The sequence below is a fragment of the Pundamilia nyererei genome, unplaced genomic scaffold, assembly GCF_000239375.1.
Source record: "Pundamilia nyererei isolate P.nyererei 1_Seehausen unplaced genomic scaffold, PunNye1.0 scaffold00138, whole genome shotgun sequence".
NCBI lineage: Eukaryota > Metazoa > Chordata > Actinopteri > Cichliformes > Cichlidae > Pundamilia > Pundamilia nyererei.
The window spans coordinates 1662297-1677248 of NW_005187539.1; the positions used below are offsets into that span (position 1 = coordinate 1662297).

The 14952-nt window shown below is 41.8% G+C and overlaps 2 protein-coding genes and 2 long non-coding RNA genes across 4 annotated transcripts in view; 3 read left to right on the forward strand and 1 right to left on the reverse strand.

The window, feature by feature from the left end:
- The window catches only part of LOC102201462 (uncharacterized), an 11077-nt gene extending 10144 nt beyond the window's left edge, over nt 1-933 (forward strand). Inside the window, exons 3-4 of the long non-coding RNA XR_312015.1 lie at nt 111-270; nt 367-933. This is a non-coding gene — a long non-coding RNA (uncharacterized LOC102201462). The remainder of the gene's footprint in view (nt 1-110; nt 271-366) is intronic.
- Nucleotides 934-3050: 2117 nt separating this feature from the next.
- LOC102201642 (uncharacterized) lies at nt 3051-7457 on the forward strand. The gene is made up of 4 exons (XM_005744073.1): nt 3051-3687; nt 5081-5365; nt 5764-5854; nt 6871-7457. The coding sequence occupies exons 1-4, from the start codon at nt 3300-3302 to the stop codon at nt 7289-7291; spliced, it is 1185 nt and encodes a 394-aa protein (XP_005744130.1). The 5' UTR covers nt 3051-3299; the 3' UTR covers nt 7292-7457.
- Nucleotides 7458-9339: 1882 nt separating this feature from the next.
- Nucleotides 9340-14946, forward strand: rpz (rapunzel). The gene is made up of 3 exons (XM_005744074.2): nt 9340-10175; nt 12603-12674; nt 13874-14946. Exon 3 carries the CDS (start codon nt 13921-13923, stop codon nt 14602-14604), a length of 684 nt encoding a protein of 227 aa, XP_005744131.1. The 5' UTR covers nt 9340-10175; nt 12603-12674; nt 13874-13920; the 3' UTR covers nt 14605-14946.
- Nucleotides 10183-14952, reverse strand: part of LOC102201935 (uncharacterized) — a 9111-nt gene continuing 4341 nt past the window's right edge. The window contains exons 3-4 of the long non-coding RNA XR_312016.2: nt 11395-11462; nt 10183-10575 (exon numbers count right to left, since the gene is read on the reverse strand). This is a non-coding gene — a long non-coding RNA (uncharacterized LOC102201935). The remainder of the gene's footprint in view (nt 10576-11394; nt 11463-14952) is intronic.

The following is a 14952-nucleotide window of genomic DNA, read 5'->3' on the forward strand; positions in this document are numbered from 1 at the left end:
TTTTTACCAATAAACATTTCTCTTTAATTGTAATAACAGTTTAGCGGTTTATGTACTTCTGCAAATGTATATACTAATGAGTTAATGTGCACGTCATTCTTTCTGTGCAGATCTCTTACTTCGACCTGTCCGGAGGTTTGTCCAACAAACACAGTGTGTGGAGGACAATGACAAAGCTTTTTACTAACGCTTTGGCCAAAAACATCAACTGGAGGGGAAGAAATAACAAGCACAAAGTAGAGAACCTCACCATCAAGAGAGTTATCCTCAGTGAGTGTGCTTCTACAGGACACATAAGAAAATATGGTGTATTTTAAACAGTTAAAGCATTTACTTACTTTCATGTGTTCACTTTTACCCCTGCAGACGCAGTCAGGAAGAACTCGTTCTGTAAGGATGCCGTGGACGAGGAGATAGAGAGGTATATAAAGCGATGGCTGCAGCTGGCAGGAAACCGAGATGGAGGAAGAAAAAGAAGACAGGAAAAGGGAAAGGAAGCGACCAGCATGGGGAACTACTGTGTAGAGTAGCACAAAATGCATCTGCAGCACATGTTATTTTAACTCTTACATCTACAGCATGAGATGAAAAGAAAAATACTATCCCTCCAATGAATGCTCACAAGGCTGGATTCATCATGTCGTGTTTACCTGTCATGTGATGCTACATGTAAGTTAGGACCTAATGGACACAACCAGAAACACAAACACAGTTACTTTTTAAAATATTATTTAAAAAATGCTTGCACTTTTACTGTTATAGCCATTGTAGTTTATTCGAGTTCATCATGCATTACACTACTATGCATTTTAATCATATCTCAGCATCAGTTTATAATGCCATTTCCTATAATCATATTTATTCATTTTACTCTAAAGATTATTAATTTCATGCAGGTAGATCTTGTAGTCATCACTATTAAAACATTTATTGTTTGGGACGTTTAAGGATGCTGTCTGTTTATGTCATGTGTGTGCATGTCAGTCCCAGCCACGAAACGCACTAAAGTGGTGATATCAATAAAATTACATCTTTGTTGTTAATTTTTCTACATTATTTGCTAGTTGCTTATATTTTCTTCATAAAATCGACTTCTACTTTTGCACTTGGTTTCAAATGTGCACTGTGTGGAAACTAGTGACATCCAGCGGTGGATTCGTGAATTACAACAACCCAAGCATGTGGTAGATTACCTGGTGACTGTTTATAAGTTTCCACTAGTGCCATCCTGGTGTTCTCGATGGGAGAGATTCTGCTCACTATGCAGATATGAAAGGCTCATTATCAGCTTACAACAAAAAGAAGCTCACCAGTATTTTCAATTATGTTTAATGTGACAGCTGACATAATTGAAAATACTGCAGAATTATTATCACTATATTCCATTTCTGCTAATAGAATCCTAAATCTTACACACTGTCTTCTTTTAAAATGATCCAAGTGCCAGTCAGTCTACATCCATTAAGCCCATATTATCAAATTAAAAATGAAAATTAATTCACCCCACACTTGTAGAGTTTCCAGGTAGAAGCTTTGAAGCTCCCTCACATTGGACAGCAAGTTTCAGCTCTGAGGAGTCTGCTTGTCCCAGCCACTGAAAAGCATCAGTATAGCACGATGCTGGCTCACAGAGCTTTGCACGTTCGCTCATGCTTGTGCAGATTTTGTCTGGGAGATTTGGCTTCATCCATCATCGGAAAATGTCATAGATTGCTGCTACCCAGGACACTCAGAAGAGATCTCAAGAGTTTCACGTCATGGTAAAATGAATGAAGTTTTATTTTTTATTTTTTTATAAATTCACAAATGTGCCAGGAGGATTTCCAGGACTTATACATCGGGGAAACCAAACAACCTCTGGCGAAGCGGATGGCACAACACAGAAGAGCAACCTCGTCAGGCCAGGACTCTGCAGTCTATTTACGCCAGTGATGAGGACGTACACATCCTGGACAGGAAGGAACGCTGGTTTGAGCGTGGAGTCAAGGAGGCCATTTACGTGAAAAGGGAAAGACCATCTCTGAATCGAGGAGGGGGCCTAAGGGTACATCTTTCGCCATCTTACAATGCTGTGATTGCAGCCATTCCCCAACTCTCTGTGAATGATACTCATGGCCATTGATCAGTGGTCTTTGATCAGTGGGCTTTGGTCAGTGGTTGTTGATCAATGGTCATGAGAATTTGCATAATTAAGATTAAGGAACTGACCTCCCAGCCCATTGTTCCTTCAGTGGGCTGGTTTCAGTCATTATGCAAATGTACTGTTTATAAGATTGGGCAAACCTGCAGTCAGCTGAGACTGAAGAAGTCACTTGGATGACAAAACGCTACGTCCAGATGAACAGAATCAACTTTTGGGGGTTTACTTTCCTGGATGATTGAGAATGCATCAAGAAATTCACAAATACTTATGATTTCAGAGTGCATGGATCATTGCAGAATAGTTTGGCCAAATGAAGCCAAAAACAAGCGAGGCCTCTGAAGCAATTATTGGCAAAGCAAGGTACATTAATTTATATAGCTCGATTCAAACACAACAATAATTTAAAGTGATTTACAAGAAGAATTAAAACAACTTATTTTCTTTTTAGAAAAGAAAATATATAGATTAAGAATAAGTAGAAAAAAAAGATCCATCCATTCTCTTTTGCTCCTTTGCAATTAAACAACAAACAACAAACTGATCTGGATGATTTTACTTCAGAAATATTTTAAAGATTGCTAAAAAATTTAAAAAACTTGACTGTAGTATGGGTGATGAAATTATGCTAATTCAAAAGGATTGGGACATAGTTTTATCCCCAAAATAAACCAAATAGTGCTGAAAATGTTGATAACCTGTGAGTTTTGGATTGAGTTATTTCCTTAACTATGAATTGAAAAAAAAAGTCTGTCAGATAAATCTCTAGGTTAAAGAAAAACAACTTTATTTGCAGTAATGTCATACCATTGCTAATAGTAACTGTTAGTGTAGTTAGTCAAATGACCAGTAGTCGGTGCTATCACCGTCAAGTCAATATTTATTGACCGCCACTTGTAGGCGAAGAAGATAATGATGCCCCTGCTGCTTCTGTTGTTCAGCTAGCGGTAATAGACACGGCATCAGTGACATTAAGAATGTAACACTATCATTTTATATTTTTAATCACTAAAAAAAAGCTTTAATTGGTGTGTTAATTGTTGTTTTTTGGAGGGCGCATGCGCGCGGCTTATCGCTTCAGTGAGCCAGCGCATCCTCACATTTAACGCTAGCATCGCCCTCTAGCACAGCCTGTCAGTACAAGTCAGTTAAAGGAAACATGGATTTGGTCAAAAACAGAACTTTGCACCCACATCTCCGCGACGACGAGGCTCTGGTGGTGGAAAACGCCATCCGGCTGGCCATAGACTCTGTGATAAACGTTTTGTACGGCGTAAACAGCTCCAAGAATTACGAGTATGAGCGGATGGTGGCCGACAGGGACAAAGAGATCCAGCGCCTGGAGTGCAGACTGACAGAGATGGAGCACGAACTGCAGGTGCTGCGCCGGCAGGGATGCACTTGCGGGCTGTTCAAGAACGAGCACAGCCTCGGCAGGTCCCGGAGCTCCGGTGACCGGCAGAAGGGAGATCAGAGCGACTGTGATCCGGGATGCGTTGACACCGAGCTGACAGCGGAGCAGCAGGACTGTGAGACGAGTTTATCGTGTAAGTAAACACGAGCGTCACTTCTGGCTTTGCAGGTTTAGGCTGGTGACAAATTACAGCCGGTCAGCTGTTGCCTTGAGTCATTCCTTTGTTAGACCCACTACAGGCCACTAGTTCACAAGAAGATGAGAAGTAATGTCTTTGACAATTCATAATTGCCTGTAAAGTCTTCGGGATCATTGACCCCGAAACGCTTCCAATCCCGACTGTCTGATTGGGATTTGAACCGAGAGAGGTTTTGTTGGAATTGCTCCATGAAGGAAAGTAGATGAGAATATTAAAATGAAGAAAAAGAAAACTGATCTTCCCAAAGGCCAATGGCCATGTCCTTTTACCCCTGCACTTCATTTGTCAGGGCAGGCTAGAAAAGAGCAGCTAGTGCATGCTGTGCAGATAAATCAATTAAAAAAATTAATCTACTCTGGATGGTATGTGGTGCACTCCTGCCTCTCTTCACCTTCGCAATCTTCTCTTGCAGTAGGCTGAATATGATATGTTGTTAGCATGAAACTGAAAAACAGGGCAATGCTAGCCACGGCCACCAACCAGGTTTTAGAAGAAAAAAATTTCTGAAATTTCTCATTTCTGAAGGTAGCATTAATACCATACTGAAAATGGGTTGAAATTGTTTTTAATATGACACCTGAAAAAAACTACCAGCGGCCACAACTACCAAACAAGTGGTTATAAACTGAAACTAGGCAACCGGGTTTGAGAAAAGGAAAAAACAAAAAATCAGAGCACACAAACAAGTGGGAGGTGCTCATCAACAAGACTGCCATGGAAAGATGATTCCCTTCACAGACTGGTGTCCTCTCTGACAATTTCAGAGCCCTAGCTTACACATTTTGCCCTTTTCAGGCTCCTCAAAGGCATGTCCTCCTCTCAGCTCTCATCTTCTCGCTCTCATGTCTGGTCCTCCTCCACCTCGTCTCCTGAAGTATTATTTCACTTCACAGTTTTGAGTAAAACCATTTCTCACTGAGCCCTGAGATTTTTTTAAAATATATATAGAACATGAAAATCCATTGTAGTGAGTAATGATTTACGAATATCAGAAAATTGAGTGATTTTCTATAGAAGTCTTTTGGAGTATATCAGGGAAAAGGTGCCTGTTATTGTCATTTCAAGCTCTTGTTTTTAATGCTAAACTCTACTCATACTGAGTTGCATGTTTCATAATTTACATGAATCCATAGTTGTGTTATAAGCCCCCCAGTTCATCTTCTGTGTAAAAGAAGCTGTTGTAGCTCCTCCCTCTTTAAGGAGTACTGCCTTTTGATTGGTTGCATCTAGAAAACACAGTGTTTGAACGACTTGAGTACATGTGACTGTGGATATTATGGAAATATAACACACAAAATAAGCCTTTGTTTGTTTCCTTTCTTTACAGTGGGTTTTTTCACAAGACCCCCCTCACACGTTTCCTCCCACAGCCAGGAGTCAGCTCTTCCATCTTCCCCCAGCAGAATGGTCCTGGAGCACAGCTGCACCTCCCGCTCCTCCGAGGTTTCGGGTGTAACAGAGTCAGCCAGAAATATGCCGACATCTCCCAGCAGCCTCGTGGTCAAACAAGAGCCATGTGACGTCGACACGGTCTTAATCAAGTGGGAGATGAATGAACATCAGCAGAGCACGGGCAGTCCGTGTCAGGACAAAGAGAGTCTCAGTGTAAAAAGTAATGCACTCTGCATTTAATTTATTCACATTAATATTCTCAGCACTGGAAAAGCAAATCCTCTACTTCTCTTTGTTTTGCTGTTTGCACAAATGAGAAATATTATATAAATATAGGGCATTTTTTCCACCCGGTCCTGTCACATGGTGCCGTTGGGGGAAAATGACTCGTCTGGTTTAACAATGCTAAACTCGTCAGTATCACTGTTTTCTAACTGACCCATCAAACACTGAAGATCTAACATGGAAGTCTGATTTTGGAATCTAGCAACAGAGAAGCTTGAAAATAAATACAGCCAAAGGAAAAAAACACTGTAATTAAATACAGTCATAGTAAAAATAATATCAACATTGGAGTGGTACGACTAAAAATATGTTCATCTCTAATGATCCATGTAGAAAAAATGGAGACCGGAGAAGGAAGGACGTTCAGGGAGAAACCACAGGCAGACCCGGGCGGAGCTGCAATGACTGAGGCAGAGCACATGAGGTGAGCTATAATGATAATGATAACTGATAATCCAGCGACGCCTCAGAGGGGATGCTAATACAGAAACATAATAATTATTTACTCGGGGACTTGATGATTTGTTGTATTTTTCTCTATAGTGTTGAAACCAAAGTGCTTGTTTTTGTCTAACTAGCAGTCAAAATGCAAAAGATTCAGTTGAATAAAAGAAAGAAAAGCAGCAGATTATTGATTCATCGTCACTGTGGGAGTGCAGACTGAAGTTCTCTACAACAGCAGCGTGCAGCCATCACCTTTAAACTCATCTGTTACTGAAAGTAAGGCTGTCAAGGCTGTAAAGGTGGTTGTGAGAGTTGGGCACCTTTGATGCAATTGATTATAATTTAGTATCCTCTCATTTTGTTGAACTTAGGAACTCATTATTATTATTATTATTCCACGTTTCTTATATCTGTTTCAAATGAACATCTCTGTAAGGATTTACTGGAGACAACCTTTTACTTCTCTATTAGGCTTTTATTGCGATACTTCCAGGAACGTGTTATGCACCCTCTGACCAACTTTATTTGAAGAGATATGGTGCATTAGATCATCTGTGGACCCTCTGACGACAACTTAAATGTTATTCTACCACAACAGAGAACAAATGAGTAAGAGAGCGAGAACTGGGGGAATATAGGGCAACCTCAGCGGTGCAGGAACTTAACACATACAGTGTGTTTCCTGTCTCAAAACGGGACTTAGTGGGATGATTACGCACGTAAGCACAGTTTCTCTGCGGGCTATGAGTCTGTGTTACCCTACTTAACCGAAGTCCGTGCCTCGTATCTTTTTTCTTTTTTTGGCTTTCAATTTTAAAAAATGTTTAAAGGTAATTCCTTGAGACACTGATACAGGACTACAGCTTGGAGGCTAACCAAGTAAACGCAGAGCACAAGAATTCCCAGGGTGTTTTTCAGTTGATTAATTTATAATATCTATTAGTTTAGAAGAGTCTAACAGAAATAATTTTGGTGTAAAATCTTTTACCTCCTCAGGAACAAGAAGAAGAGCGTGCCAATGTCGGACCTGCCAGAGGAAGCTCAGAGACTGAAGAGGGCAGCCTGGAGAGCAGCTTCCAGACGATATTATGCTCGAAAGATAGCTCGCCAGCAGGCAAACCCATCACGATCCAGCCCCTTCCCCCACATCGCAAACTCTCAGTATTCACAGCCCAGCTCTTTTGTGGATAAGAGGAGGAGGACACTGATATCGGAGCTACCCGAAGAGTCTCAGACGCTGCAAAGGGAAGCTTGGAGAGCCGCATCCAGGAGGTACTACGCTAGAAAAATCGCTCGGCACCAGACGGAGACGACACAGTACAGAAACCTGCTGGAGAACATAAACCCATCTGGAGACACGCAGGCACCCAACAGGGAAGGACCTCACATGAACACTGGAGGAATAATGTGCAGCTGATAGACAGCAGTTTTACATTTTAGATGTTTCTGTTCAGCAGATTGGAGGGTCCCTTTTACCGCGGTGTGAAGAATAATGAAATCTGACTGTTTGTGTTTTGGTGGCTTTGAATTAATGATGGGAATTGTCTCAGGTCTGAATAACATGAACCTGGTGTTTCAAATGAGTCAGCCGTGCATTTCCTCAGTTCATGACCTCTTGATGATGTGTTAGGCAGCAGGATTCATCAGAATCCTAGTACTAGCAACATCGGACCTTCACATATCACACATTTCAAAAATATATCAAACAAAGAAATATTGGAAGAAATTGTCTTGATGTTCTTTAAAATTTATAAATTAATCCGGCTCCCGTCATCCTTCTGCATCCAGGAATTTTTGGTGGAGTCATGCAGTCTCAGACTGTTATTGAAGTTAACCTTCATGAGATCAACTCTACATTCTGATCTGTCTCCCTTCATGTCAGCAATATTTGCATGTACGAAACTCTTACTGGAAAAGAGCCTGAATAAATGTATCATGAGGCAATATGCATAAATCCATGGCACTAACTAACATGGCAGAACAGCGCCCCTGGAGTGTAACATCTGTAACTACAGTGTGAGTGCATCAATTGTGGCTACAATTTTAGCTCAACATCTTTGATTTCAGTGTCGGGTAAAGAATTATTAGTTCAGACAATGCTGGTAAACTTTAAAGTGTATTTTTGGACTTTGTCAAATATTAAAAACACGATTACAAAAACCGTCCCTCCCCTTTTCCCGTTGAGATGAACTCTCAGCAGTTTCTGGGTTACACTTCAGTATTTGAAGCAGGCAGACAGGGTGAACACAGAAATGTTACATTTCTCATTTTGCAGTAAATGTGTACAATAAAACAAAGTGACAACGTTTCCATTTGTTTGTATTTATTTATTCTAGAATATTAAACACATCCGCAAACAATATCTGTCTGGTGTCCCAAAGTTTACAGCACAGAGCTGCAGTAAAGCAGCTTGTTTAATCTAGAACATAAGAATGGTGACACTGTGCATGAATATATTTCGGTGTTCTGTAGTCGAGCCTCTGCCCCGGGGCTTCAATATTGTGGCTTTCAACGTGTCAGCAAGGCGCTCCTCCTGCCCCCCAGCTAACAAAAACCAAAACAAGGTCTTGCAACAGAGGTTTGTCACCGCGGAGCGTAAATATTACGCACAGCTGATCTTGCACAAATGCGGTTACTAGAGTATAGTATATGGCTGCGTGTATTCATCACACAGTCTGAAATGTGAGCCGATTGACAGCTGCGGTGGCAAGTGTTCACTGAGGACAGGCGTGCGTCCGGCTGCAGTTCCGCCTGCAGCTGCGGTGCTGAATAAAGGCTGTACTTGCTCACAGACGCGCTACTGTACCACCAGCACGCCCTGAGCGTCGATGCGGACCGTTTTCCCAGCAGATAACTGAAAGCTTTGTCGTTTCTAGTGAACAGTCGGCTTTTATCTCTATTTTTCCCACTTCACAGCGCGGGGAGGACAGGGATTCTCTTGTGTTGCTGCTGCCTGAGGCTGGATGTCTCAGTGAGGGGATGCGGGGTCTCTAACCCACTCGCGGCTTGCTCAGGTCTGGACATGCTGGGAGGCAAACGCCCATCATAACTGTGGCTGTGTGCTGCTCTAAAAAGCGACGCAAGGAACAGTCGGGTTAAATGAGGAACAAGTCTGTGCTTTAACGCTATGTCGTGCTGGTCGCTGGCAGCAGGATTTGCATGAGGTTTATTTTGGGGGAAACAGCTTCAACCGTCGGCGCAGCAGGCTGATCCTCACACCAAAGGATTCACCGGATTTGGCTGCACGTTTTTTGTGCCTAAGGTTTCCATTTATTCTTATTTAAGGCCGCATGAAGGACCAAATCATAACTATACACGATTACTTTGGCGCACTGAATGGGAGCGCCTATAGCTCAGGCTTTTTGTCTGCTAGATAGCCCTTGTTGGTCAGACAGCTCATCTAAATTTAAAAACATGTTCTACGGTGCTGTTAGTAATAACAAATGTATTTTTCAATAAATTATGTATTTAAATAAGTTAGATTAAAAAAATATTGTCGACAGTGCCATTGCGCATTTTGGACCATCTTTCTGAATGCCCTTCACTTTTTTAGTAGACTTTAAATTGGACATTTTTAAAATGCAACTTTTAATTTGTATGTACATTTGGCAAATGTTGGTTATATTTAGGATTATATTTACCTTTTACGCTGGATAAAATTTTCTTTTATACTCCTGTGGCCTCTTGAGAGCTCCCTGAGCGTTTGGATACACCTGTGCACTTTTGGAGATGTCCATTTGGATTCGCGGCTCACTTTTGGCTTTGTTGGATTTTATTCACGTGAAAATATTTTTCTCCGGATTCTTTTGATCTAGTCCATAAGAAAAGGGTTCGTTTTACCAATTAATCCCACCAATGGAGTCTGTGTAGCCTCTCAGAGATGCTCCATGACTTGGCAAACGCACGAAAAGCAGCAGCAAGTTCCTAAGAGTTCAGTTGCGCACTCCCGGACAATCCCTCTTCAGTATTAACTGTATGACTACTGGATGGACCAAAATAAGTTGAAACCATAGGGGTAGAACAGTATATTTCTGAGGAGGGGGCTTTACCTTTTAATGCCATTTTTAAAATTATTTTATAATGGGATATTGGAGGTCATGTTTATTTAGGGCCCAAATGGCCATTTTTAGATTTGGGGGACTTTCTGGGCTTTTTAGAAATGATTTTGTCAAATTTGTTCACCCCTACATGAGCTACAGACATGGAAGTGTCCTTTTTGCAGGGATTGCTGGGAAGAAGAAGGAGGCTGTCGAGGTTGGGACTTTGGAGAGGGAGGTATAGTTAGAGCCACTGTCTGAAAGGTAAGCAATCCTCTGTTCTGATGTGGCCAATGGTGCCTAATGTTGGCTGGAAGGCAAGTAGAGCCTCTATAGTTATTTTTTAGACAGAGAAATTTAGGTTTTAAGATGTATTTTGGTGTTTTTACTGTATAATAGATCAGGGAGGGTCAGGGCATTATGGTGTGCAGTAACAAGGAAATATGGAGGGACTGCTAGGGGGAGCCAGAGCTGGGGCAAGAAGGCAGTGTGCCGGGCCTGTGCTGTTAGGAGAGGATGTTATTCTCGTAGAACTACTTACAAACACGGACGAGAACTCCGGATGGCCCTTCATTGTTGTATGTTCCTTATCAAAGTAGTTGTTTGGCTGTGTTGGCCATCAAGGGAGCACTTCCCCAGAGGAAAGCCCCACACGGGCTGAGCTCTGTGAAGGGAAAGTATCCTGTCATTTAACACGAATAAGTAGCACAAAAATAATCAGAATAAGCAATGAAAATGTAAGTGGCGTACATTAGGAATAATATTATTGGAGTTTATTGTGTAAATTTGTGCTAGCCTAGCATTGGTGACGTTATAGAAAACATTCAAGATGGCCTCTCCTCTGCTTGGAAACAGGTGAGAGCCGTCTGACATTTCCTGATTACGTCACAGAGCTGCTTTGGTTACAAGGTGTCGCCAAATGTTTCTTTAAAAGTAAAAATAAATAAATAAATACAATTATTATAATTGTTCCTTTGCTGGTTTCTGCTCAGACGCACATTAATGCAGAAGCTGAGTCACAACTACTGAATCACAGCTTTCTGTCAGCTCCTGAGAAGTGTGCAGCCTGCTGGCTGTAAGGGCCACGCTGCCACTCAGCACTGATTGGTTAACCCTTTCAGAAGGCTTTAACCTCAGGAGCTTTAGCTTCTCCACTTTGTTCACATTTAATTAGGAGTTTTATTAATTGTCCTAAACTTATATACTTAAATATGATTGAGTTTCTTCTTCAAATTACTACGAATATCTTAGAATGATGGAGACCACTTGCTAAGAAAAGGTCAAAGGTCAATATAAGATTAATTTCATTAACACAAAGGGTTAATTTAATGCCGCTAATAGAAGCACAGCAGTCGTGCTCTTTAATTGGTGCACAATTCACTGAGTTTGTTATTAATACAGCTCAGATTATACATATGACTTCACATTTTGCTGTAGTATTAAATAATCAAAGCTTTAAAACTGCAGTTAACCCTTTCATTACCTTCATTGCCTCGTGTAGCTTGTTGTATTATGTTGTGAAATGGGGCATCTTCTCCTCCAGATCACCTTCTGTGAAATTAAGGACACAGGTTGGAGACACAATACGACATCAGTGCAAATTTAGGAGGATTTAATTGCCATCAGATACCAAAAATGAAGCAGAATAGGCCTTTTATCAACGTCATGGTAGGAAAACAGAAAGTGGAGGGACATTTACTGACAGAAAAAATGTATTTCAGCCAAAAAATGAAAAAAACTAACCACTTAAAAATTGTAAATTCCTGAAAAAATGACATTTAAGAAAGTCTTATGAAGCTCTAAAATCATTCAACGTGATTTTCTAAGTGCAGGTTTCACAAGTACTTAGATTAGTCAATCGTTTCCTGTTATTTTTGTTGATTACAAGCATTTAAACTGAACATTTAAAGTTATCCTAAAGCTAAAGGGTTAAAAGTGAGCGTCAGTGCTTTTAGTCCACAGTGGTGGTGCTGAAATCAGAAGGATGGTTGCTATGGGTGGTGTTTTTATTGTGGGCATATTACCGCCCCCCCCTGGTGGTCACGGGGATTTACAAAGACAGGAACGAGACCGTGCAGTGAGTGTGGGGGCCTGTTTCCACTCGCTCAGCCTTCTGATTAGCTATATTAGTTTGAGACGCCACGGCACCCAACAGGTCTTTTCTGACAATTGCAGGAAAATGAGAGGGCTGAGAGTGCAGTCTTTGTAGAAAACACCCACATATAGTTCTGTTAATAACAACTGGACGTCATCAGCTCTTCACAGTAGTCAGTTTAAACTTTAAACTTCCACAATCTTCCTCTGAACTGAAGACTGAAAGCACTTCCAGAGAAGCTGCTGTTACACAATGAACGGGTTTGTCAGCTCAGTCGGCCGTGCCATGTTTGTTTTTGTTCCTGTACTGCGGCTGAAGAGCGTCTCTGTCCCGCCCTGAAGCTACTCCGGCTGTCTCGGTGCGCGTCCTGTTTGCTTCTGAGGAGCTATCTGCTCGGGCCATAGAAACACAGAGAGAGCAGCCTGGTGCTGAATGCAGCTGAAAGAGAGAGAAGCTGTTAACTCCTTCACTGCTGAAAACTGTAGCCAGCGAGGGACAAAAATCTGTTTACTTCCTGGTTCAGAATCAGTGACATGAGACGTCTTTGTTGGATCCAAGCGTGCTGTCTGAATCTGTCTCTCTGTCTTTTGTTTCAGGAATCATCTTCATCAGGACCAGCATCCATATTTTCATTGTTCCAGTGTGAACTTGAAGAAAGGAAATTTGATGTAAGCTTCAGCAGCACCTTTGTGTCACTGTGGACACACAGCAGTCCTCTGTGACGTTGGAAACTCTGTGAAACTGCCATGAAATGCTTATTTTCTGTGGCTGTCACAGCACAGCGAGCGGCAGCTGTAAATAAATGCTGCTGTTACATCTGCTTTTCTATCAAACAGCTGAGACGTTAGACTTCTGCTACACCCAATTTGCCTGGTGAATCACAGCCAGGGGACATTTATTATTATTATTATTATTATTATTATTATTATTATGAATGAAGGATCCACACTAGGCTTCTATGACATAAATTATATTTCACTGCATTCTTTTGCACTTTAGCATCACTTAAATGTGTTTATACAGCATTATATTTAATTAGTGTACTACAAATTGTTGACGGGTCAACCAGCATAATATCACCAACCATGATCGGGACATTTGGTCTTTGCCTCACTGAAACAATAAGCTTTTTTCTTTATTAATATATTCATAAAATTTTACATGAATGCCATATATGGGAGCCTAAATATGTTTGTTTTATTAAAAGTAAAACTACTTAAAAAAATCCATCATAGTGGATATCAGTGAGAGCAGATATCCTTGCTCCACTCAGGTATGGAGCTTTGGTGATAACCACACAAGCACCACCCTCTGGCTGTTGGTTTTGGTTGGGGACATAGACTGACTGTGAACTGAGGGAGCTACACAAGATAAACACGAACCCTTTAGAACTGTGGATCATGCAAAGCTGCTCTGGTACAGGCTAAGGATAAGACTGAAGTTGGAAATGAGCAGAATAATGAAAACATAATTCCTTATGTTTGCCTTTTTTTGCATGTTCACCTTTTAGATCCATGGCTCTCTGACTCATAGCCAGAAACTTGTGCTAATAAAACAAGCACATTATGTCGATAACTTCCTCTCATGTCAGTCATATTGTAGTCAGTCTCATTATCAAGTGACACAAAGCCCACAGCAAACCAGGGTCACTGGCCCTGAGAGGTTTGAAACCCTCTTCTTTAGTTAACTCAACAAAATAGATGGTGTTTTCTTATCTTTGTTTAAGAAAAATATTGAATGTACCAACTACAGATCAGGGAAAATATAAAGCAAAAGCACAAGAGTATATTTATGTCACAGTAAATTCAAAGACTGTAATAATCCAACTCTGAGGTCAAACATGTAATCTAATCTCTAACTGTCACAGATCACGTCCCACTTCTTGACTCTGACCTCAGCACCTGCACCTCAGCCATGATGGATGAGGAGATCATCGAGGAGAAGGCCAAGCTGAAGCAGGGTCTGGTCAAAGTGCTTCAGTGTGTGGCCACCATCTCTTCAGCTGCTGCTGTAGTTAACCCCATCTTTGGTGTTGCCGGTTCCCTGATCCGGGTGGTGCTGCACCACATCGATGATGAAGACATTCGTACTCTGAAGCGCGAGTTTGCGTCAGTCAACCGAGGGCTGGACCAGCTCTCCCAGCTGAACCGCAGCACGCTTGTGCAGATCAAGAAGGAAACGCTGGACGGCCAGTACAATCAGGTTGAAGAGAACCTGAAGCACCAGTTCAGAAAGTTCATGGAGATGGTGGAGGCGCGGCCGCAGCACCGCGAGCGCAAGAAAGACGACTTTGAGGAGAGTTACGCCAACGATCTGGGTGACCAGAACCTGCACACACTGTACGACGGCGTGGTGGGGAAACGCAAGCTGTTCAGTAGACCCATCCTGGAGGTCTACTTGAAATACTCCCAAGGCGATCGCCAGACAATGGAGCGACTGTGCACGCGCCTCACCTACCTGTTCTGCATCGGGCTCATCGCCCTCATGGGGTACGCGGCCGTCATCGGAGACGACGAGGAGGGCCTGAGCGAGGAGTGGGCTGAGAAGATGGAGCACGTACAGGAGAAAATGCAGGAAGCTCTTAGCAGGTGCAAGTGAAGAACCGTGAAGAGTCGTCGTCTCTGCTTCATCAGTGCTTTTCTTCAGTTTTCGGACTCGCCGGTCCACATTCCTTCTTTCATTTTCTCTCCCAATGACAACGTCTCCCTTCACTGCTTTAAAAGCCTGGTGATTGCTGCACATGTGAGCTGTGTGTGAGACGTGAGCATGGCCCGTTTCCTGCTGCTTTGACATCGAATGGCTGATTCCTCAACTTAAAATGTTACTGCAGTGGTTTCAGCTCATGGCAAGAAAAGATATATTAATCATCCATGGGTTCAGTATGCTGCGCTAAAGAAATTGCACACACATAATTATACAAAAAACATTAAAAAGTACTTTTTTTTT